Source organism: Drosophila sulfurigaster, chromosome X, assembly GCF_023558435.1.
Source record: "Drosophila sulfurigaster albostrigata strain 15112-1811.04 chromosome X, ASM2355843v2, whole genome shotgun sequence".
NCBI lineage: Eukaryota > Metazoa > Arthropoda > Insecta > Diptera > Drosophilidae > Drosophila > Drosophila sulfurigaster.
In genome coordinates, this window is record NC_084885.1 from 6,648,248 (window position 1) to 6,672,582 (window position 24,335).

The following is a 24,335-nucleotide window of genomic DNA, read 5'->3' on the forward strand; positions in this document are numbered from 1 at the left end:
GCGCAACCGGCTACGTTTTTACCTTTGCTGCAAAACTCTCACGCGCTCACGTTCCCTGCTTGCGTGTGTTTGTGTGAGTGAGAAGATGTGCGTAGCTGATAGCAGCAAACACATGAGTCCCTTAGCTCCCCCGTCTCCCTGCAAACCCCTTTGATCATTGCATGCCGATGCTAAATTGCCATGGACAACATGTGGCTCAATCTTGCTCAAAATCATTCGACCCGAACTCGAAATGTTTATAGCTTCGTAGAATCTGCGGCAAATCATTAAAAAATGGCGTGAAGATTTTTGAATGCGAATTTTGTATTCCATAAATCGCCTGATAAGGGGGTAAACCAACAAATGTGCTATGACGTATAGACATTATTAATTTCATTTTACACTTGGCAACAAACCAAAATATACTTTGAGTGTATAGATTTATTATTTTATGAAATTCACAACATAATATTTTGAAATGACAATCTTCGAAACTAAATTTAAATTCAAACAAGACGTTTACAAACTGCCGATCATTTAGCATAGTTTCAAACCCAAGCTGCACTAAAAAAAGACGGTTGTCAGCTAGCGATATAATGTTTAGTACAACCAGGTTGCTTTTTGTTGTTTTTCGTTCAAGGGTTCGTGTCTAAGCTAGGCTCTCTTTTGAATAGCAACAAGAAATTATTGTGTTTTTTTAGGCGCTACCTTGACTTTGAATATACATAAATTAATTTGTTAATAATTAATTAATAAGCGAATCAAATTAAATTGATTTGTAAATAAATAATAGAAACCTAATTTTAGATTTGTACTAATTATTATAGTAAGTGCTGCCAGCTGTTTGTTTCCGCAGCGAGCTGGCAACGCTGCCAATCCGAAAATGAAAAGCAACGGTTAATTCGTTAAATCTGCAAAAATTGCGTTCACGTGTTGCTTGTTTCAATTTGTGATTAATTAAATTTGTGATGAATTAAATGTATTTCTAAAAAATAAATATGAAATTGATGCTGTGCCTGCTGCTGCTTTGCACAGCAAGTGGAGCAATAGGAGCGAGGGAATCAAGTGCATCCATCACGGCAGCGCAGCGAGCAGAGATCGCCAAGCTTCGTGGTGAACTTAATGAAGCCTTCGAAGCGGGCGAAGAGGAGCAACATGTAAGTTTGTAAGGTACACAACATAAGACAGACCCTTAAATGAATCACAGCAGGGTGTTATAGTGCAGCCGGCATGGACGCAAAAGGGACACGGAGCCAGAGTCGGTGATACCGTTCCCAGCAAAGTGATTGTGAATGCCTCAACAGTGTCGGCGGCTCAAGCGCTGCGTAGCGAGATCACGCAGGCGGTGGCCCAACAAGGACAAAGCGAGACAGTGCGTGAACTGGACGCACATTTCCAGAAGAAAGCTGCAGCGGCAGCGCAATTGCAAGGCGGCCAAGCTGTGGGCAGCACACACGACGAGCAGCTGGGCGGCAGTAGCGATGATGAACAGGCGAATGTGGTGGATGCGGCTCCCCTGGATATTGATTTGGCGCAGCTGCAACAACTGCAGCTATCCAAGCGACGTTCACGTGAAATGCTGCTGCTCAGCCGCATCGTCGAGGATCTGCAGTTCGGGCTGGGCGAAAATGTGACAAACTGGCTGCAGTTGCAGCACAATGGCACCATCTACTTGGTGGGACAACGTCATGAGGAGTTGATCGTATTGCAGCAACAAGAGCAGCAAACCAATCTGGGCTTCCATAGCTTTGAAGTGTTTCAAACGCTCTCAGTGTCGACGCCCATTGATGCGCTGATCAGCATCCAGCAGGCGGAGAGTCTGTTGCTCTTGGCGACCCAACAACAACTGTTATGGTATCGCCTAGAACCCGACACCGGATTGCAGCAATTCTGGACGTGGCCATTGGGTCAAACGGCGTCCAGACTGCTGCCGTTTGTGCTGGATAATCGCGAGCATTTGCTTGTGGTCTCAGGCAATCGCACGATAAGCATTTATGCTCACGATGTGCAACGTCTGGAGTTTTGGATTGCGCAACGCTTGCAATTGGAGCAGCCAATAACAGCGCTCGCTGTGCTCGACACTGGACTGGAGCTGCTGCTAGCCGTGGGTCAGACGAACGAAGCTTTGATTTACGCACACAATGCGGAGCAAGGTCTGCAGCTGCAATTGCGTCAACGGCTGGAGGCGCCACAAATCATGGACATAGCTGCCTTTCAAATGGGCGGACGCAGCTATTTGGCGCTAGGCGGCCAGCAGCCACAAATCCTTGCCTATGTGCAGGGTCAACTGCTCCCGAAGACGGTGCTGGGCCAGAACTTTGGCATCGTTGAGTTATTCCTGCCGGTTCCCGTGCGCAGTTATCGCGATGATCTGCTGCTCATAGTGCAGCATCGTGTGCACTTCGATACGCATTCGCTGCTGCAGCTGGAGGTGCTGGTGTGGAATGGCGAGGTTTTCGAGGCCAGCCTGCCGCCACCCTGTGAGCTGGGCGCCGAGACGCGCTACGGCGCCGCCTGCATGCTGGACGAGCTGCGCGAGAAGGGTTTGGCGGGCGCTGCACTGCAGCGTCAGCAGGGAAGCGATGCGCCGCTTTTGTTGGTGCCGCGACTGGCGGCGCCATCGGGACACTTTCGACTACACACAGAGCTGTTGCCGCGCAACTCGGAGCTGCAGGATCTGCAGGAGATTGAGCAGTTTATGCGCAGCTGGGTGGAGGAGCAGGACTCAGTGCTGCAGCTGGCGGAGCAGTTGCTGCACGACGAGGCGGAATCGTTGGTCGAGCAGTTGGACACAGCGCTGCTGATCAACGAGGGTGCTCAAATCGACGCACTCTACGTGAACGATGTGCCCTGGACAACAGCAGATGCCGGCGTCGATCTTCTAGAGCTGCTGCAGCAGCTGCGGCTGTTGGATGCGGTGGCAAGCGAACGTGGTAAACGCAGCAGGCGACAAGCGCAGCTTTTTAGCTACGACTATGAGCAGCTGGACTTTGATGTGGTCGAAGTGGAGGAAGAGGTGCTCATCGATAGAGTGAACCATGTGCCATTCTACATACATAATGCCACACTGCAGTTCAACGGTACGATCAATGTGCAGCAATTGCAGTTGTTGCAGCCGCAAGTCAATGAACAGGAGACACTCGAATCGCTGCCCTCAAGCACACGACAGCAATTGCAACTGGCTGGGGATTTGATATTCGACACAATCAATGGCGTTAACTGGGAGGAATTGCTCCGACAACTTGTGTGGCGTACGAAACCATTGCAGCTCTCCCAGCTGCAGGTGCAAGGTGTAAGTTCCAGTCTGGATTGTCATTAAGTTCTTGTTCAACGTCCGTCTGTTTATCTGTTTGAGCGCCTCGAGCTAGCATCTCAGTTGGGTCAATACAGATCAAGATTAATTTATTGTTCGTCCATATTGCTCTACTCAGTTGGTGAGAGACTGTAATTAGTTTATATAAGAAGTGATTTCATTGTTTACTAGTCAACAACTTTTAGCATTTACATTTGTGTTTACAAGACTGATGTTTGACGAAGAATATCAAATCCTTTCTCAGTGATCCTCAAATGGCTAACGTGGAAAATGTTGTTTGTAATTTTTGGCTGTAAATTCTTAACTTTTCCCCAGATTATTCTCAATTTGTTAGTCTTATAAATTTTACCTCATAGTTTTTGCTACTATTCCATACTTTCTCAATTGCACTTTCATTTCCCAGGCTGTCGTCTTTGAGGACTCGTTGCATTTGAGTGCACTCAACGAGCTGAGCTTTCCCGGTGACTATCTCTGGTCGCAGAGCAGCTCAACCAGCATTGTGCGTGCTCCCAAGCACTTTACCCAAACGCTAAGTAAAAAGTTTTCAATTCCTCTTTTAATCGGTTTAATTAATTACGACTTTATTGTCTTTCGCTAGGTGTCAATGATGTGGACACGGCGGGCAGCATCAATGGCCGCAATCCTTTGGATGCCATTACGCTCAGCGATGCTCAGGACTGGCCCGGTTGGGTCACATTTACGCAGCTCGAGGTGTCCGAGGAATTACGAGTGGGAGGCAGCGCTCAAGGTCGCCAGTTGGAGCAGCAGGCGCCGGCGAATCCCACGCTGTTGGAATCACAAAACATTCAGGCTGCCTGTCACTTTGCTCAGCTAATTGTGCACGGACGACTGATTGTGCAGGGACAGTTCGATGGCAACGACTACGATGCATTGCTGGGTGACTTGGCACAGCGACCCAACGATGCCAATGAAGAGCTGATCATACCCGGCCAGAAGCATGTGCAGCAACTCGTGTTGCCAGTCGATACTCATGTGTTGGACGGCCAACTGAGCGGAATTCCCATCGAGCAATTTGTGACCAAGCATACGCCACAGTTGCTGCAACATTTGCAGCAATTGGAGGGTTATGTGTACTTCAATCAGCTGCGCTTGAATGGTAGCTTCGATGGCGTTCAACTGCGGCAGCTGCTTGCGCAAGCGCTGCTGGTGAACGACACATTGTTGGCGCCCAGTACGCATCTACGTTTTGAGCAGGACTTGCAGTTGCCGCAGCTGCGCGTGACACGCAATCTCAACGAGCAACCGCTCTCTGGCTACCAAACATTGCACGAACCAATGCATCTGGACTCGGCAAGCTTTGAGCAACTGCAAGCGGAGCAACTGGACGTGACCGGGAATGTGGAAGGTGCGGCGCGTCTCAATGGCAAGACACTCGATGATCTGCTGTCCACAGCACGTCAGGCTCAAGTTCAAGTTCAGGATCTAATATTGCCGAATGGTGTGCAGGCAGCCAAGTTGCAAGGCTTGCAGGCGGAGCATCTGTTGGGTTTTCTGCAGCAGTTGGATGTGTTGCCGCTGCTCATACTGCAGGGTCAGCTTCAGGTGCAACACATTGCGGTCAGCGGTGCTGTGCAAGTGATGGAGACGCTCAACGGCCGCCAGCTGGAGCAGCTGCAGCGTGAGGCTGTCTGGTTGGATCAGCCGAATGAGCTGCGCACACGCTGGCGCTTCCAACAGTCGCCGATCTTTGCCAGCGATCTGTTGCTGCAGGGCAGTTACAATCAGCGTCTGTTGCCCGAACTGCTCGAGGACATTGTGTTTCGCTCCGACCAGGAGCTACAAATTGTGGGCACCAAACACTTTGCCGGTCATGTCACGGTGCAAGATGAACTACGATTGGTGGCACTCAATGGTGTGCCCTTTGAACGTTTGGCCACCAAGCAACATCCACTGATCTTTGCTGGCGATGTGCATTTGATCGATGGAGAATTGCATGTGCTACACTTGCAGCTGGAGAAGGAATTAAATGGTCGGCCAGTTGAGCAGCTCGAGCAGCGTTTAATGTGGCTGCCCGAGATGCAAGTGTTTTTGCAACGCGGTCTCGTCCACTTGCCACAACAGCTGCAGCTGCAGGATCTCACAGTGTTGGGCCATTTGGGAGATCGCAATCACGAGACGTTGACGGAATTCTTTGACGATGTGCTGGACAAACGTGCGGAGCAGCTGCAGGTGGAGGGCAACAAAGTGTTCACCGGTCGCGTTTGCATACAGCAAGGTGCATACATCAACGAGCTGAATGGTTTACAGCTGAAGCAGCTGCTGGAGCAACTCATAATGCTGGACGAGCGCAACGTGGTCACATTGCACTCGCCAGTGCGCTTTGAGGCGCCAGTGGAGATGCAGCAGCTGCTGGCTGATCAACTGATACTTCAAGGCGAGCTGCTCAATGGCTGCAATGTCACCGAGTGGCTGCACGACACAATTCGCGTGGATCGCGATTGGCAAACTGAATGTAATGTTGAGCTAAGGGTTGTCATGACTTCTTAAGTCTAACGTTCCACTTTTTGCTTGCAGCTAGTGTTCGATTTGCAGCGGGCGCTTTGGATAACAATTCACTGCACGTGGAGCAGTTGAATCATTTGAATTTGTCGCGTGTAGTCACGCTGCATACGGCGCAAGAGCTCAGTTTTCCACAGCTGATGTTGCAGGAGCTGTACTTGAATGACGGTCACGTGGTGCTGCCACAGGGATTGGTGAATGGACACAATCTATCCGAGGAGTACGATAACACCTTGCTGGTGGGTGCCAAGCTTATGTCTTGAGGAATAGTAGTCTTAAATGTAAACTAAATGATTATTGTAACGATTGCAAGTTGTCCATAGCAAAGTGTCTTTATTATCACATTTTATGTTATCAGCCAACTCTAATGTCCTTAATTCCATTTCAGGTGAATGCGCCATATGTGCAACGCGTGCAGACGCCTCTGGTGCTGCAGTCTCTAATTGTGCTGGACTCCTTGATCGCCCATGCGCCCATCAATGGCGATGTCAACTACAATTTGAGCGATGTGGCCACGTTGCACGAGGAACAGCTGCAACTGCAGACGCCTCTCTACTTTGAGCTGCTGCATGCGCCGGAAGTCCGCACACAATTCCTCATCAATGGCTTCGACTATGGCGCGTGGCATGAGAAGAGTCTGTGGGCCCAAGGCCGGCAAATGCAAGTGATCAGCGGCAACTGGAGTGTTTACTGGCTGCGCGTGAAGCAGCCACAAGCAGCCGAGCAGACGGCGCACGCTGTCTACCGACGACAGGCAACTGCAATGGCGCAACGTCAGCGAGAACTGTGCCAGCGATTGGCCAAACTCTTTGGCATGTTGCGGCTGCCGTATGTGGTGAAGCAGCTGCGTCATAGCTTTGAGCTGCATCAGTCCGAGGAGCAGGCGGACTTGCGACGCGTTTTTTCTGTTAAATCACCGCTGATGAGATCCAATTATTTGCTGTTGAATGAGCTGGGCTGCTGGACGCGCATCTATCGCTGGAATGGCACGCACTTTCAGCAAGCCGGCGCCTTTGAGAGCGGGCCCATCGATGAGGTGACGGTTCTGCAGCTGCGCAATGCAACCGCCGATGAGCAGTTTAGTTTCATGACCAGCTACGAGTTGAGCGATGAGCATGCGGAACGCAGCTGGAATTGCAGCAGTCTGCAGAATTTGCAGAGTTGGCGCACAGCCGGCGACGCGCTGCCAGAGATTGAGCCGCTCGGTTTGCCGGAGCAGACACTGGCGCATGTCCAGCAGCAGCACGAGGCAAAGCAATTGCTGAAGCAGCGACGTGTGCCCAGCTATCAGCAGGCCATCAAGTACTTGCATCGACCCAGCATAGAATCACAGTTGCGTTCGCAGTCCGAGGTAACTTTTGATGCAGAACAGTATGAAGCGTTGCGCGAACGTTTGCTGGAGCAGCTGAGCTTTCGCTTGCAGACCGAGGTGAATATTACACAGTTGAGCATACCCGAGAGTGATCTGTATGACGATGAGCATTTGGTGGAGGATTTCCTCTGGCTGATGCGTCAATTGCAACGTTCGCGCACGCGTTCAACAATGTTTGCCACGCTCGCTACGGATACGTTGCCATTGCCCAATAATCCAGCGCGTGTCTTGGCCGCACGCAGTTGCCTATTGATTTGGCCAGTGCTGGAGGAGTTGCGCACGCTGCAGACACGACTCAATAATGCAACAATCGAGGAAGACGAGGCGCGGCAGCTGTTGGTGCAAATGGAGCAGACGGTGCACGATGTCCTGCAATTGGCCTACGCGGATGGCAATTGGGAGAATTCCCAAGAGGATGACGACACGTTGCGTTTGCATGCGGTCATTGAGCGGTTGCGTCAGTTGCAGCAACAGTTGCTGGAGCAGCAGCAGCAGCAACCGCTTGCTGAGGCGAGCATTGTGTACACCAAGAGTCTGGCTGCGCCGCAGCAGCATTGGCAGCCAGTGGAAACTATACGCTTGCATGTTGGGTCAGCACAACGTGGCAAACTGCTCTACGCTCGCCTCACTATTGTTGCACCCGATGCGCCAGCTGTGGCCCCAGCCACTGCGCCGGCTGCTCACATTCAGCTGCATCATGCCAATGGCACACTCTTTCAATCACTGGCCGCCAATCCGCAGGCACGTCAGCTGACTGCGCTACGTGTGCTCGACGAGACGTTGCTCGCCTTTGTCGAGGGCTGTTGTCAGGTGCGCGTCTTCATCTATCGCGGGGTCCAAGGCTTTGTCCCATTTGTGGACTTTCAAACGGAGGCTGAGGTGTTGCAACTGCTGTCCATGCGTCTGCCACTGCTACAGGCTCCGGGCGCTCTTTACACCTTGGCTGTGGTGCAGTCGCGTCGCATCATCTTCCATGAACTTGTTATTCCGGGTCTCTTTGAGACTTGGCTGCATTGTTAATACCACTTTGTTAGTTGTTTAAGTGTTGTATAGTTAATTGTGTATATAACGTTAATTTAAGTAAGTACACTTAATGCCTGCTTAGATAGAAGTAAGCATATGTAATAGTTATTTATAAATTATAAAAGGAAAGTAACAAATTGCTGAGATATTATATATTTGTATATTTATAAATTTTTATTCTAAATATGAATGCATGCATCTTGTTAAATGTTGTAAGTGCTTTGTAAATGGCGTGTAGTCATTTTAAACATCAAAGAAATTCACAATTTGTATTAATTCTGTCATTAATAACAGAAAGTAAAGTATTAAGAAAGAGAATAACTCTCTTGACACTATAATTTAATGGAAATGGAACTTCAATCAGATCCAACAATGAAATGCAACTGAAAATTTGTAATACCACAAATGTTGAATTACAAAATATATTTTGTACTATGTCAATGTACCAAATATAGAGTTTGGTGGATATTTAGCATTTTTGCGGTATTAAATATACATTTTAAATTTAATACCGCATTGTTTTGCTTTTATTTAAGAAGGGTATCTCACAGTTGAGCCCACTCAACTATAGGTTTCTTGTTACTTACTTGTTTTTTCAATTAATATCATAAATTGCCGAATAGTAAAATGCATTTTCATACAATATTTTATACATCTTTATTTTAAGCTACAAATTGTTGTCGGGGTTTTCTTATAACTCTCGCTGCCCATCGATGCCCATTTTTATTTATTATTGTTATCTCCTTTTTAAGCACACACTCATATATAATTCTGTTATTGACTCTTACACATTTAGGCTTAGGCCCCAACTTATGACTACGACCCTTTGTAACTCTCCCCGTTGGATCCATTAGGCGGCGGCGAAATAATAAAAAAAAAACCAGTGACTAAAATAAATACAACACGCACACGCTACACAATTATAAATCAAATGAAAGAGTAATAGGAATAGAGGGGGTGGTAGAGAGGGATGAAGAAGGTGATTAAGAGCTATATACACAAAAAACAAAGTCCACGCCAAAAAGTTAGACGGGCACAAAGTCACGAGGATCGCCAATCTTGGGACTGAAACGCACCACAACCTGATCATCGAGATTGTCGGCCTCAAAGAATGAATTCCAATCGGCAAGGAAATAGAAACCATTCTTCTTTTTCGCCGGCGGCGGTTCCTGTGACACGGGATCGGGTCCAAAGGAATCCTCGAGATCGGCGAGCGAACCATTGCGTGACTCCTCCGTGGTTGTTGTTGTTGTTGTTGTTGTGCTAGCCTCCGTGGTTGTTGAGGATGCGCTGCTCGCTGCTCCTGAGCTGCTCTCATCCGTCGCATCGTCGGTCAAACCCAGATTCAAGCTGATGCGTGTGGGCGATTGCGTTGTCTCCGTCTCTACTTCCGTCTGCTTGTCTGTGGTGGCATTATCGACGCTCTGTCGCCGCAACTTGGTCGTGTCCAGCTGCTGGCCGCGCAACGAATCCAAATAGATGGCATCCGGCGAACGCACACGATCCAGGCTCACATTCAGCTGCTGCAACTGTTGCAGATTGCTGATTAGACGCTGCAACTCATTGCGATTCTCGTCGATTCGGGGCTCCGGCAGTTGCTTGGGCTCCGGCTTGGCCAGCTGATAGTTGAGCTCACTGAACTCGGCCATCAGATCGCCATCCATGACACCCTCCTGCTCCTCCTCGGCATCCGCCACCAAGTCATCGCTGCGTCTCCTAAAACCAAAACCCAAACCCTGCGCCAAACTGACGGGCGTTGGTTCGGTGGCCACGCCAATGCGATTGGCGGCACGCTTGATCGCTGCTTCAATGATCTTGGTGGCACTGAAAATGGGCAGCTCCACGCTGCTCTCAGTGATGGGCAAACTTGGCCGTGGGGGACGCGGCGATGCGGGTTTTATGGTCGTCAGGGAGAAGACGGCAGGCGAGGAGGAATCGTGCGTGGGTTGCGGTGATGGCGAGGCAGCTGACATCAACAGTGGCGAGGCGGTGGTGGTGCTCGTCGTTGTGGTGCTCGTGGTCGTGGTGCTCGTCTGCGATTGCAGCTGACTCTCCAGCTGCTGGGAGAGCTCGTGGGGCAGAGCGACGCCCAGTTTCTGCAGCTGTTGTGTGTTGTAGAGCAGTTTCTGCAGCTCGGCGAGATCGGCTTGCTTGGGCAGCAGATTGGGTTTCACTTTGGGCGCGGGAGTTGTGGTTGAAGTGGACGTCGTAGTCGTTGTAGTTGTCGAGGGAGCAGCAGCTGGCACAAAAGCAGGAGCAGGAGCCGGCGCAGCTTCTGCCGCCGCCACCGTCTTGTAGATGGGCTGCATATGCGGATAGCTCGCCGACTGACGCTCGCCGTTGTCCTCCAAGCTGCTAAAGAACTGCTGATACTGGGCAAAGTCCGCTGCTGCGGATGTTGCTGCTGCTGCTGCCGATTGTGGATGCGCCGGCTGCGACATGGCAAACTCACGCAACTCCTCGCTGGAAGTGTATCGCTTGCCCGGTGTCGGCATCGGTGTGGTGCTCATTGGCTGCTGATACACCGGCAACTCCAGCTTCAAATCCTGGTCGTGCTCCATCTCCGCCGGCTGTGCGTACACAATGTGCTGACCACTTAGGCTCTTTACATTCTGATTGCGCACCGAGGCGGCGGTGACCAGCTGATGTCCCGTCGTCGGACGCGTCTCCTGAAGCTGCACACGCTCCAGCTCCTGCACCTTGCTCAGCAGCTTCTGCAGCTGCACATAGTCCTGCGGTTGAACGTCGTGCAGCAGTCCATTGCTGCGTTCAAACGGATTCAGCGGACGCGGCGGGCGCTGTCGTTGCTTCGACGTGGATGCCGCTGTCGAGATCTCCACCTGCCCCTCGTAGGGATCAAAGTCCGGTGCACTGGCGGCCAGCTGCTGCAGCTGAGCGTAGTCATTGCTGGGCAGGCTCAGCGCGGGACCACGATTAGCGGAGGCCACGTTGCGTGTGTGGAAACCTGGCGTGGTTGCCTTCGGCTGCTGCAGTTGCTCCAGCTGCTGCACACGTGTGATCAACGCCTCGAACTGTGCGTGATCTACGGCAGCAGCTGCTTTCGTGGGACGTGGCGTTGTCGTCGTAGTGGTGCTAGAAGTGGTGCTAGTGGTGCTCTTGGCCTGCTTCTTGGTGTTGCGCGCCTGCTCGTAGAGACGCTCCAGCTCGCTGTCATCGCTGAGCAGTCGTTGAAGCTGCGCAAAGTCCGCCACACCCAAGCGACTCGCCTGTGAGGGATCCAGGCTCAAGGGGGACGTGGCACGTGGACGTGGACGTGCTGTGGTGGTGCTGGTGCTAGTTGTGGTTGAGCTGGTGGTGCTCGCCTTGCGCAGAGCATTCGCCTGCTCCAGCTGCTGCAGCTGGCGAAGAATGAGTTGCAGCTCACGAGCCTCAGCCGCCGAAGCAGCAGCAGCCGCTGATGTGGGAGCCGGAGTTGGAGCCGGCACTGGAGTTGTGGTGATGAAACGATTACTGAGCGATTGTATGCCTGCATTGTTCACGCTGCTCGTGGTGGCCTTGAGCACATTCTCAGGATTGATCTTGAGCTTCTCCAGCTCTTGCAGGTTCTGCAGCAGCTTCGACAGCTCATCCGTGGAGCTGGCCGTCTTCTGTTGATTCCCAGTATTCGCAAAGTTAATGTCGATGTTCGGATCGATGCGACGTCGCGGCTTCTTGGGCTCAATCAACAGCGGAGCTCCGTGGGTGATCAGCTGAGCCGTGGGCAGTGAGGTGGGAGGAGCTGGTGTCGTTGTCGTCGTCGTTGTTGTTGTTGTCGTCGTGGTGCTCGTTGTTGGCTTCGGTGTAGTGTTAGCCGGACGACTGCTCTGCGCCTGTAGACGCTCCAACTCCTGAAGATTCTCCAGCAACTTGGCCAACTCTACGTTGCTTTGCGTGGGCAACTTTGCCGTCGCCGTCGACAGTTCGGTGTGTGCGCCAGCTGGTTCCTCGGTGGCCGCCACAGCTGCCGGAGATTTCTTGAGTGCCTTCGGTTTCTTGACAATGCCAAAGCGTGTCAGATAGCCCTCCACCTCGGGCTTGACGCGCAGCTCTTCGCCAATGTTCAGTGGCTTGAAATTCGAATAGGCATCGGGGCGTATACGTGCTCCCTGCAGACCACGCAGATCGGCCATGGCCACCACTGGCTGAGGGGCACTCTCTGCCGGATAATAATCATCGATGGCCGCATAGCGCTTGTGATTCGTCTGGCCACCACCGCCATGGCCACCCACAATGCCCAGACTCTCGAGTATGTCCGCCACGGGTTTCACAGTGCTCGACGTGGTGCTGACTTTGTTTTCCACGGGTTTCGCCGGCTTACGCAGGAACTGCGCATTCTTGGCATTGTAGTGCGAGCTGAAGCGTTGCGCCTGTTGCGCCTGCTGCACGGGTTGCACGGGTTGCGGGGCAAAGTCATAGCTGGGCGGCAGCTTGGTGACCGGTTGAAAGTCCATGCTGGGCTTGCCCAACGATGGCGTCAGCTGATACATCACTGGCGCCGGCGCAGGCGGATGATATGTGGTCGCTGTGGGTGCCGTGTACAATTGCTTGGGCAGATTACCAAAGGCTGGCTTATACGTCGTGGCAGCCACAGCCGGATTGCCACCGGGCACAGTGCTTCGTGGCGCCGCATTCGGATCGGGTGTGAGGAATTTAATCGGATCGGGTGGCGTGTAGGCATCGATGACTCTTGTGACCGGCGGACGGGTGTAGAGCTCCTGCAGATTCTCCTCGGTATTGTTGTCCGTGTTGTAGGGCAGCACCAGCATCAGGGCACGCATGCTGTCCGCTCGACTCATGTCGCCCGCCTCGATGCTCTTCTCGTATTCCTCGCGCGTCACCTTCTCATACAGCTCCTCGATCTCGCCGCTGCAAAGTGTGCAACAGGAATTTTCATTACTTTACATTGCTTTGAACTGAGCGTAGTGCTTGTGCTTACCGTGTGAGTCTGGGCAGCGCTGGATCGTTGGCCAGTATCTTTTGCACCTCATCGATGGTCTGTTCTATTTCTCGCGGCTGAAAGAAACTCTTGTCCAGCTGCTGCACATAGTTGGCACCCTGCTGTATGGTGGGCAATGCGCCAATCCGCGAGAGAAGCAGCAGCATTGCCAGCAGTAACAACAACGCTGGCTGTCGCCTCAGTCCCAGGGAACTGCTCATCGTGCAGCGCTATTGTAGGAAAGAGAAAAATATATGTAGTTAGAATATAAGTATAAACAAGTCTGCCAGTTAAACCACAGATAATTCTATAATTTTCTATACTTTTCCAAATTATGCTCGCTACTTCTTTTGATTACTTTTGTGTGTCATTGAGGCGTGGTAGACAACTTTTCGTACAAATTGGTTACACTTAAATTTGGCTACAGCCGAGAGCAATCTATTTGCCAAATTTCAAAGCTCCAGCTATTACAGTTTACAGTTTATTACAGCAGGCAGACAGACAGCATTTGAATTAGCCCAGCTTGTTACTGACAACAAACAATAGATGGCGCTGCTGCTTTAATGAGCCTTGTGCTTCGATGTTGCTATTTGTTGTTGATATTTGATATTTGCAGCCTAGACTAAAGTACAAACGCACAAAATATTAAACAAATCAACCAATTTGTTAAAGATGGGATTTACTTCACTTTAGATTTACTTTGCCTATAGCAACATAAATAATATGTGTAAGGGCAAAAGTTATTTTCGCTGCTATTAAAAAATAAAGAAATTATCGAAAGTTAAGAACAATCTTTTAGACAAATTTTTGTGATCTAGTTCATATAGTCAAATCGAGTAATGCATTTATTAAAGCGCTCCAACAGCATTTAAATTACTTCTTCTTTAATAAATAGGAAATACTGTACTTATTATAATTGTAATTTTGATTACATTACCAGTTTAAACGATGAAATTTGATAAAAAGAAATAATTTAATTGTGAACACTTCTGTATAAATTTGATGAATTAATTTCAAGACGTAAGCTAATATTTTAGTTTAAGGATTAAAGAGACCAGCGAACTACGTAATTTCCGACAATTTGAATTGATTTCAATGGACGCTCAACAATATGGTGTTAATTCAAGACAAATCGCAGTGAAAGGATTTGCAATAAAGCTAAAGACTCAACGAGGCAATATAAATGAATAATGTGGATTCAGTGAACAGACTCTCAAGTCTTTGTCTCGGCAGTCTGAAGTCTCAATCTCAGTCCCAGTTGAAGTCTACGTCTTCGTCTCGATCTCGATCTCGTTTGCGGTCTCTGGGATCATTCCAGAGTGTGTCGAAATGAGTGACTGGTTAGTCAGAGTTGCAGTTATAGTTCCAGTTTTAGTTCCAGTTGCCAGAGTTGTCAAGCTGTTCGAGTATGTGGCACATTCAGCAGTCGCGTGGTGGCAATTTAGAATGCGCGGCACGTAGCTCGCTTCAGTCGAGAGTATGTTGGAGTCCAAATACTTTTGCCATAATCGGTTGCATTTGTTTCTTTCTCATTTTTTTTCTATTTTGTTTTGGTTTCTGTTACAACTCTTTCACCATTTTGTCAAGATTATCTAACAGTTCATTTTGCTAACGGCTTCGCTGCTGGACACTAAGCGAGTCCACGTAGACGCGACGATCGAGACAAAATCATATTTATCGTTGTCGTCGACGACGACGACGACGATGAAGTCGCCGCTTTCTACGGGACTCATTAAATTTATGATTTAACTACGGCCATTAAGTGAAAATTAAACGCTTCGGTAGGCTCTAGACGCAGTTCGTACTCTTCAAAGTCCATCTAACCTGGTCTCTAGACTTGCCACAAATCACGTCGTCACTGCAATGGACTGTGAAAAGTAGTTCCGCACAATCAGCAAAAATAGCTGGCCAAGATCGCTGCCAATTGACTGACGATCGATGGATAGCTGGCAGCTCTTGCATCATATGCATATTATTCACGACCATCTCCGTTTCACTTCCCCAATCCCCTTTTACTCTGCTCTCCATACCTCTCATTATTTTGCATAATAATTTACAAGATCTATTTTACAATTTTTTCTCTTTTTCTTTTTGTGTTTTGTGTGTGTAAATATGGTGCAAATAATAACAGCAACGCCTGTTCGCCATCGCCACTCAAAGAGCAACTGTTTTTGATTTTTCGCTTTTTTCTTTTTGTTTCATGCATCAACACATTTTATTTGTACTCTGGAAATTATCAATTAATTGAAAAAGGGTAGATTTAAGCTACACAATCATATTCATCATCATCATATTAAACAATGAAAATTTATATTCACTACAATCATATTTAACTAGACAGAACATATTTATATTCACTGCATTTTATAATTCCTATTTAAAGCTTAGAAAGAGATTCATTAAACGACCTGTTTTTTCAATTCAGTTTACAAAATTTCCAGCACAATTCTTAAAGTTGTCTTATATTTGAATATAAAATGTATGTATGCTCTTAGCTAGTCGCTTAAAACAGTTATCTAATTTCAGTTTTAATTTTGAATTCAATAAATTTTTTATTAATCCAATTTTTGACGATTTGTAAAATATTTTATTTTGAGAATTTTAACTGATTTTAATATTTAAATTGTTTTCGATTTTTTCATTTTTTTCATTTTAAAAATGTTGATAGATTTTCAATGGTTTTTATATTCAAATTTTTCAAATATTATTTTGAAAACTTTAACCCATTTTTATAATAATGAGGCACCAATTTAAAAATTTCCCTGTACTAACATTTATTTTGCAGCCTCAGAAAACGATTATAATATTTACAGCATATCTCTTAGTCGTGCACATTTCCCTGCGATTGAAACCAAATGCTATTTGTGTAATGCTCAAATGCATGTATTTGTTCACTTGTCGTTTCTGTTGCTTTTGGTTTGGTTTGTTGATTTTGCCGCTGTCAGCTTTGACAAAAATTTTGTCATGCATTTCATTTAATTGTTTTCCGTTTTTCTACAATTTTCCACTCTTTTTTTTGTGTTTTGTCTTTATTCAATTTCATTTTCCAGTTGGCGGAAATCTACGTGACAGTTAAACAAATTTTACAGTTACCAGTTGATTTTATGATGTCTTTTCACAATTATGACAAAATCAAATGAATATGAATTGCTTCGTTGATTTACAATCGATCGATCACTGCATCGTAATTAATAGATCAAAGTCAGTGGCCGTTGTAATGATAGCTGTTAATGACAGTGTTCAGTGCTGTAATCGTGCAACATTACGATGCTAAAACTTTTTCAGAAATTTTGTGAAAGAAAAAAACCACAACGTAATTGTCATTAAGCCAAAGTCAAGTGGTTTTTAATAGTTTGGTATTTTTTGGATTATATTTTTTTTTGTTAAGAAGCTGGCAACAAAATTATGCTCTCAAGTCGAAACGGAAATTGTGAACAATTATCAAAAATTCTGCTTCAAATTGAAGCGTAAAAATTGCCGAAATATTTGTATTGCACCAAAATCAAGTCAAGGCTTTTAACATATAATATTTTATTAAAAACTACATTTGCTTTGCGGTTGGTAGAAAAGAAACGGAAATGTATATAACTTAAAAAAAAAAAAACATGCCAAATGGAAAAATTGTAGAGTTTTTTTTAATGTGTTAATTTTATAATTAAGCAATGACTTGAAATAAATTTCTCACACACAATATAATTGAGGAATCTGACAGCTTTTTTTTTTCTTTGTGTATTATAAAATACTTGCAGAGCTTGTCTTACACATTTTCAAATTTGTGTCGCGAATAATTTCTCTGCAAATTCGCAGAATACAACCATTTGATTTTATCGCTGACCACACGTCGCATACGTAATTTGATTTGCATATATTCATACGCAGCACGCAGCAAACACTCGAAAAAACTCTTTTTTTTTCGTATGTATGAAGAAAAATGCATTTTAATTTCATAATCGCTGTCGCTGTGCGTGTCTAGCGTATAAGTGTGTGTCGGTGTGTGTGTGTGTGAATGTGTGTGTGTGCTTTACAGTGGCCACAATCAAAACGCAAATAATTTGTTTCAATTGCGGCAAGCAACATAACAACAACAACAACAACTTGAGCTGTGAGCCAATCTTTGGTGAGTGCATTTCCAATCCGCCGCCGGCGACGACGACGACGACGACGACGTCACTGAAGCGCATTAGACGTCGACTGCGCTGCTCATGTGGCATGCTCATGTGTGTATGTGTGTGATTGTGGCAACAATTAAATTGCTGTTAAGTAATTTCTGCCGTTTGTTATTGTTATTAGCTTTATAAACTACATATTCACAATGGCCTAGTCCCTGCCGGGAACACCTCTATTATTTTAATGCGATTTGACGTCATGTTGCTGCCGCCGTTGCTGCTGCTGCTGTTATAATTATTTGACATTTTAATTTCATTTTCATTCGCTTTGCTCTTTCGTTTGTTATTCAACTTGACACATTCGTTAGACGGAAGTGAAACTGTCGCTGAGCTGTCAAAAATGCTTTGACATCTTTGACTCGATGACTTCGTTCAGAAGGGCAAATAGAAAATGTTTAGGAGCTCATTTGATGGCCCGAAATGTCATTTACTGAAACCTGCTAATCAAGTCAAAGTTTATTCTTGAAAAATTTCAAAAACGCTCGAACTTTAATGGCTTTGTTAAATACTTCACTTTTACGGAAAAACCTAAAAAGGTCTGTAAATTTTTTATGTTTTGGCTTTCTGGGGCTGACAAAGTCCAGTTTAGTTTTAGACTAGAAATCTTAAAATATCTTTGAACGCTTTTTAACATTTTGAAGATCAAAAGTTTGGCAGAATTCACCTTTACAAAGCTGATCAAAAATCTTTAATATTTAATAGTTTTTATTCGAAATATTTCAAAAATATATTATTGACTTTTTACAAACATTAGATTTTAAAACTTTTTCAACGTTTTTGAAGCTTTCATGTATTTTAAAAGCTTCAAGAAAATAAATGTTAATATTCGTAAGAATTTGGACCTTAAACATATTTTGTTGCTTTAATGTAATTAACTTCATATGAGAACTAGATATTAAAATACTTTCAACGTTTTTGAAGCTTTAACGTGCTTAAAAAGCTCTACGAAAATAAATTGTTATATTCGTATGCATTTAGACGTTAATGTTAAATAGTATTAAATAGTATAATTTCCTAAAAGTAAAAATAAACTTTTTAAAAGAATTAGACTTAAAAATGCTTTATAATTGAGCTTAACAAGCTCAACGGAGATAATTTATAATATGCTTTAGAATTTTAACCTTAAACGATTTGAATTGGCGAAAACACTTGAACTATTTGAAACTTTTAAATCGTTTAAAGCATTTGCTTCGAAAGCTCTTCGAAATTAATTGACAATATTCTTAAGCATTGCAACTTGAAGGTGCTACCAAAGGTGCTGTTGACAACAAGTTTCATTAATGAGCGAAATCAAAATATGCTTAATATTTAAATTAACTAATTATAGTGGTGGCATTGCACTTATTTAGCGAGCGCTTTGGACTCGAATTGCTTTAACCCTGAACCTTAATGTGCAACTTTCTTGAGGACAGCGAACGCAAAAAAAAAAAAAAAAAACAAATTCACTTGACCTCTCTCATTACTACAAACAACAACAATCGTAGTAGCAGCAGCAGCAGCAGCAGCTGCAACAACAAACAGCAATCCAATCCAATCCAATTTGAAGTAATCGTCAAGGCGGCACATTACGGGCTGCCTTTTTTTTTCAGTTGCCATTGTCCATTGTTTTGAAGACATAAGCAGCGATAGACGAGGCAGCAAATGAGGCAGACAAGTGGGAGCGAGAAATACTTTAGTTAGTCCACTTCATTAGTTTAGTTAATCAAGAGCACTGTGAATACTCTTGGCTAGATTGCCATGTAATTGTCGTGACCTTCAGTCTCACACATTTTCAAGAGCATTTTTTCCCACCCAAAAATAAGAAAAAATCTCAAAACTGCTGCAGATCAGTTAATAAGTTGTTGTGAAATGCAAGTGGGTTAGTTATAAACAAAAAAACCAATGAAACATCAAATACTTGTGCCGCACCCATTTTTTTTTTTATCAACATCTAAAAGAAAGTTTTTTTTTTGTTTATTTTCAAGAATCGTTAAGTTCACATAATTTATGGAACAGTCCGAGTAAGCAACGGTCTTTATGGCATTCATTGGCTGTGGCATCGTTGTTAGCGACAGCAGAAGATCAGATTACCAGATCTGAATTACGTTCGGTTCAAAGATTGATCAGTGATCATTAGTCGCCGGTCCTGCAGATAAAACTGACCTCATTGGGCAGCTGAAGAAACTGCCAAAGCTACTGAAAAACAGCGCTTAAATCGATGACTAGCTATTACTTGCATGTTATGAAATACTATAAGCAAAAAATAAATAAGGAAGACGATAATGAATCACAGAGAAATGCTGTGATAATATAGTTATATATCATTCGGGTTAGATAAAGTGATAATAGTTGTAGAATTTTAAAGTTTTAATCATTTTTCAAAAAAAAAAAAAGGGTTTGCAATACAAAATTGTAGATTGCAAAAAAAAAAACTAGATAATATAAAAACTATATAAGCTATAATACAAAACAAGTGCAATTTTGTAATATTGTTACTCTACTGGAACAACACCTGCCTGTCAAACACGCCCCAATCTGCTTAAACCAATTGCAATAGTAATTGCAAGGCAGTCAAAACAAAAGACTTAGGGCACAAACTTGTTTGGCAAAAGACTTAGGACACAAACGTTTAGCTGCCAAATTGATAGGATGATGCATAGGGCAAAGCAGAAAGCAGTAGTCATCCATTTGGGAAGGTCGTCAACTAACATTTCCGGTACGAATTATTGAGAAAGTGCCGCTGGCAGACTGACAGATGGAGAGACAGACGGACAGATGGAGAGACGCACTGTGACTGCTCTCACTTTAGTCAATTAGTCAGTGGCGACAAGTCGTGTTAAATTCATCAACTTCAAAACTGTTGCGCTTCATTAGCCAACTGGCCTGCAGGGAGTCAGCGAAAGAGCGAGAGCGGGAGAGGGAGTTGCCAACTAGAAAGAGACGGCATATTGTATACGCACCACTTTTACTGCAACTTGTTACAAATGCTTGTTGCTTTAGGCTTATTTTACTTATTTATTTTGCTTCTTCGCCTGCAGAGCTAGTTGCTACTTGGTGTTGTGGTTTTTACACGAGTTTTCCTGCTTTTTGTATTCCAGCCTACTGCCCAGACTGGCTTTTAGTTTATGGCTTAAAAATTTTGCAAAGTTTTGCGTTGCAGTTGCTGCGGCTGCTGCTTGATACAGTTGTTGTTGCTGCTGCTGCTTGAAAATTCTATTTTAGCCTAGTGGCAAGCTTGTGGTTGCCTACATATGACAAGTGAATGTTGTTTTGAGGCGGCCAGGAAAAGAAATCCCCGACAACCAGATTCAAATACAAAAATCAAAGTCAAACATCAAAAGCAGCCAAAGCCAAAAAGCAAAACCAAGCAAAACAAGTTGCCGGCTGGAAATGGTTTCAATTGCATTTGATTATGGTTACTACTACTATATATGTATGTATATGTGTGTGTGTGTGTGTGTGTGGCATATTGAATTGCACACTTTGTTTTTATTGATTTATTTTCTTTAATTTGCACAACTTTTACCTCACTCAATTGATTTTTTACCTTAACAAATTTAACGCTAAATTTGTATTATTGATTTTTCTTTTTTCCTTTCTTTTACTTCTTCTTTTTTTTCTTACTCTTTTTTTTTTTTCTTTTCTTTCTAGTTTTGTTTTTGGCAGTCGCTTTTGTTGTAGTTGTTTCCCTTTTTATTAACACTTTCACCTGTGCCACCAACAACAACAAACAAACAAAAAAAAAAACATAAAAATAAAAAAAACAAATATGAAACACTTTTAGCTTTTATTGTTCACTTTTGCTTATTTAAATTGTTGTTGCCACTCATTATTTTTTCGGCTTTTGAGCCGTCCATTTATGGTCTCGTTATTATTATGTTAATAATTATGAAAAGAAATGTCGCTAAAATTACGCGTTGACATTTTGTTGAGTCTTTGTAGAAATTATTTCACTGTCAGCATATGTAATTGTTTAATTATTGTTCCAGCTACCTATTGTCGCTTGTGAGCTTTATTATTGTTAGGCTTGCAACACTTTTGGCGGTTTTTCCTTTCTTCGTTCAAACAGTGTAATAATGCAGCTAGAGGCTTGCAAATAATATGCTTTACATTAGGTAGTACAATTAAATTCAATTTCAATCCTTATCCATAGAGGAAATGAAAGCTGTCTTTGCAGATAAAAACTAACATTAATTTTAATCTTCTTTTCGATGAAGCAAGTTTGAAGAAGTCTAAAGAAAATTGCTTGTAAATTCAATTATATATATATATAATTTCCTTATTATATTTTTTTTATTATTTCAAAATTTAAAAGAATATTGCTTGTAAATTCAATTAGATACAAAGTTTGAGTAGATTTTTAGCGAGGCTAAAGTACAAAATATTTTAAGCATTTATAGTTAATAAATGTCTGTAGTTAATGGCATCGAATAATTGCAATTGCAGTTGTATTTTATTGAGAATTTAATAGACTTTAAATCGTGAAACTTGCAACAGTGGAGACTGCCGAAAAGCGTAATTAATTAATAAATAAAAACCCACGCTGCGATTAGTTACAGCAATGAATTTAAAATTGAAGCTTGACTATTTTCAACAGTTTAAACATATCGAGTAATCAATTCAATTCTACTAATATATGCAACACATTTTGCTATTTCAGCAATTTGATTTTGATTGCCATCGTCCGCTAATTAAAAGATGCTGCCATCTGTTCCCCATTTGCATACCCATCCCCCAACAAATAAGTTTATTTCTTTTTGTGGCTAACCCACGCCTATTTGTCTGTTGTCACGCCATCAGTTCAATGTTGCTGCTGTTGGTTGTTGGTTGTTGTTACCAATGCAACAGTCACAGCAACGGCAACAGCAACAGCAGCAGGCAAGTCAAGGTCATTGCAAGTTCGTTGAAAGCATTTTCCTCATCTGCATGCACAAGAGATTTGTCAATTATCAGTGGTTTTGCTGGGCGTTGTATTTCCTTTCTTTTGTTTTATACATTTTGTGATTAACTTTAACACTCAACAACAAGCAATTTTCATTTACATTTTTTCCAATATTGCACTCGGTTGTGTGTGTGTGTGTGTGTGTGTGTGTGTAGCGCACGTCTTGTATTCGTATTATTTTTTTCTTTATTTTCCACAAAAAAACAACAACAAAAAATGGGATATTTTTGTACAATATATGCGATACGATACGATATGCGATAGGTAATTTCAAAGTGCAATTTCAAAGTGAGCACGCGACGCGACGAATTCCGAATTCCGAAATCCAAAACCGATTTCGACTACGATTTGGAGGTGAACGTAAAGTTATAGGCTTGCCGCATGCGCAGCCTGTAGACCATTTTCAATGAGCGTTCGAATTATACTGAACGGGTCGGAACGACGACAACGTTGCCGTCGCTTTAACTGTCTCAGTCACCGTCTCCGTCTCCACTTGAGTCGCAGTCGCAGTCGCAGTCGCGTTCGCCGTGTGTCTGCGTGTCCAAAAAGAGAGCGTCGTCGTAGCTGCTGTCTGCACTCTGTGTGTGTGTGTATAGCTGTGTGTACTCTTGTGTGTGTGTGTGTGTGTGGCGAGGCGTCTCTAGAAGCGGCAACTCTGACGCTGGGGAATGCGTCTTTTGAATTGGATTCTGTGCCAAATTGATCAGACAGCAGCAGCAGCTGGAGTTTGAGCCTCTTCTGGCTCCTAAGTGTTATTTCTCGTTGTGATTGTTGTTATTATTGTGTGTGTATGTGTGTGTGTGTGCTTTGTTATGTTTGCTTTAAGCTGTTTATTCGCCTCGCTTACCTTGACCAAGTACACCTGCACGACCTGAGCCAACGACATCGACAACGACAACGATAGCAGCAACAGCAGCAACAGCCACCGTTTGAACTTTGAAGCATGCCTTGAAGAGGCAGCCAAGGAGCAAGCAGCCAGTGGGTTGCAGCTGCATTCTATGATATTCATACAGGTTTCCCCACATTCATTTCGGCTGTGTGCCATTTCTCATTTCCCATTTCACATCTCGAATCTCGAATCTCACATCTCACACAGCTCGCATTTCTCTTTGCCAGATGACAACGCATTTGTGTCCAGGCACGCACCAAGCAGAGACGTCTGCAAAACTAACCCAGAGAGGGGCTTCAAAAATTAAAGTCATTTCATAATTGTATTCATATATAATAATATATTATTTAATTTATTTATTATATTTAAAAAAATAACATTTGTTTCATAATTTTTTTAAATTTGTCTGCTAAAAAAAAATGGTTGTGGCATTTAAAATACATTAAACATATATTTTTTATGAAAAGTACTTTACATTGTTTATATTTTTATGCATATCTAATTTACATGTATATTTATTATTAGTTAAATTTGAATATAGAAATGTGTTTTTATTATATTATACAATAATTGAAAAATAATTGCTAACTCTAAATATTATTATTATAATTTGTTGTATACACATTATGCCAAATTTTATATAGTTTTATTTGTTTCATCCCTAATTTATATGTATATTCCTTATCAGTTTAATATCAATATACAAATTAAATTTTTCTCATTTTTTTCACTCGTTTTCTACATATCTAATAACGAAAAATAATTAATTTACCTAATTCAAAATTACGTACATACATATTATCAACATTTATTGCTTTTAAATGACAACGTTAATAAATTGTATTTTTATTATTTTTTATTGTCCGCAATTGAGTGCAAAAAGAGAAATTCACTGACGACCCACTTATTGAAGACCCCTTGCGAAGATCCTGTTGATTACGCCCCTAGCAGAATAAACAGAGATTTTATTGTTGATTTTGGGTCTTTAGCTTGCTGGCTTTCTGCTCCATTTTTCAGAGAGAGGGGGGGAAGGGGTGGGGAACCTGACCACTTGATGCCAGTCGCTCGTTGAAATTGATTTGGAATTTGATTACGATTACGTTCGCTTTGTTTTTGGTTTTGTTATTGTTTTTATTATTATTTTTATTTGCTTTGGCTTTGGCTTTGGCGGGGCCATTATTGCATAATCGATGGATGGATCGAAGTCGCATGCATA

General features: G+C 43.8%; 3 protein-coding genes across 5 annotated transcripts in view; 2 read left to right on the top strand and 1 right to left on the bottom strand.

Annotated features, from left to right (window-relative positions):
• Positions 1 to 880: 880 nt before the first annotated feature.
• On the top strand, positions 881 to 8,370 carry LOC133847643 (uncharacterized). Of its 2 annotated transcripts, none has more exons than XM_062282814.1 (6): positions 881 to 1,136; positions 1,187 to 3,271; positions 3,696 to 3,825; positions 3,891 to 5,765; positions 5,828 to 6,051; positions 6,201 to 8,370. In XM_062282814.1, the coding sequence occupies exons 1-6, from the start codon at positions 978 to 980 to the stop codon at positions 8,202 to 8,204; spliced, it is 6,477 nt and encodes a 2,158-aa protein (XP_062138798.1). In that variant the 5' UTR covers positions 881 to 977; the 3' UTR covers positions 8,205 to 8,370. The 2 variants fall into 2 exon arrangements, with proteins under 2 accessions (XP_062138798.1, XP_062138799.1); XM_062282815.1 differs by having other exon boundaries at positions 1,190 to 3,271.
• A 481-nt stretch (positions 8,371 to 8,851) lies between these two features.
• On the bottom strand, positions 8,852 to 22,656 carry LOC133848231 (mucin-2). 2 transcript variants are annotated; one of them, XM_062283714.1, is made up of 3 exons: positions 22,331 to 22,656; positions 13,144 to 13,373; positions 8,852 to 13,073 (listed from the first exon to the last, which is right to left on the bottom strand). In XM_062283714.1, exons 2-3 carry the CDS (start codon positions 13,362 to 13,364, stop codon positions 9,233 to 9,235), a joined length of 4,062 nt encoding a protein of 1,353 aa, XP_062139698.1. In that variant the 5' UTR covers positions 13,365 to 13,373; positions 22,331 to 22,656; the 3' UTR covers positions 8,852 to 9,232. The 2 variants fall into 2 exon arrangements, with proteins under 2 accessions (XP_062139698.1, XP_062139699.1); XM_062283715.1 differs by lacking the exon at positions 22,331 to 22,656 and adding an exon at positions 20,836 to 20,977.
• The window catches only part of LOC133848232 (histidine-rich glycoprotein), a 36,585-nt gene continuing 29,021 nt past the window's right edge, over positions 16,772 to 24,335 (top strand). The window contains exon 1 of the mRNA XM_062283716.1: positions 16,772 to 16,781. The gene's annotated coding sequence lies outside the window, so the exon portion shown is untranslated. The remainder of the gene's footprint in view (positions 16,782 to 24,335) is intronic.

What these genes read in the sequence shown, in the direction of transcription:
- LOC133847643 (XM_062282814.1), top strand. Translation starts at nt 978, where the DNA reads ATGAAATTGATGCTGTGCCTGCTGCTGCTTTGCACAGCAAGTGGAGCA. An exon ending in CGGGCGAAGAGGAGCAACAT is followed by an intron (nt 1,137 to 1,186) that starts GTAAGTTTGTAA and finishes AATGAATCACAG; the next exon opens with CAGGGTGTTATAGTGCAGCC. An exon ending in GCACTTTACCCAAACGCTAA is followed by an intron (nt 3,826 to 3,890) that starts GTAAAAAGTTTT and finishes GTCTTTCGCTAG; the next exon opens with GTGTCAATGATGTGGACACG.
- LOC133848231 (XM_062283714.1), bottom strand. Translation starts at nt 13,364, where the DNA reads ATGAGCAGTTCCCTGGGACTGAGGCGACAGCCAGCGTTGTTGTTACTG. An exon ending in GCGCTGCCCAGACTCACACG is followed by an intron (nt 13,074 to 13,143) that starts GTAAGCACAAGC and finishes CACACTTTGCAG; the next exon opens with CGGCGAGATCGAGGAGCTGT.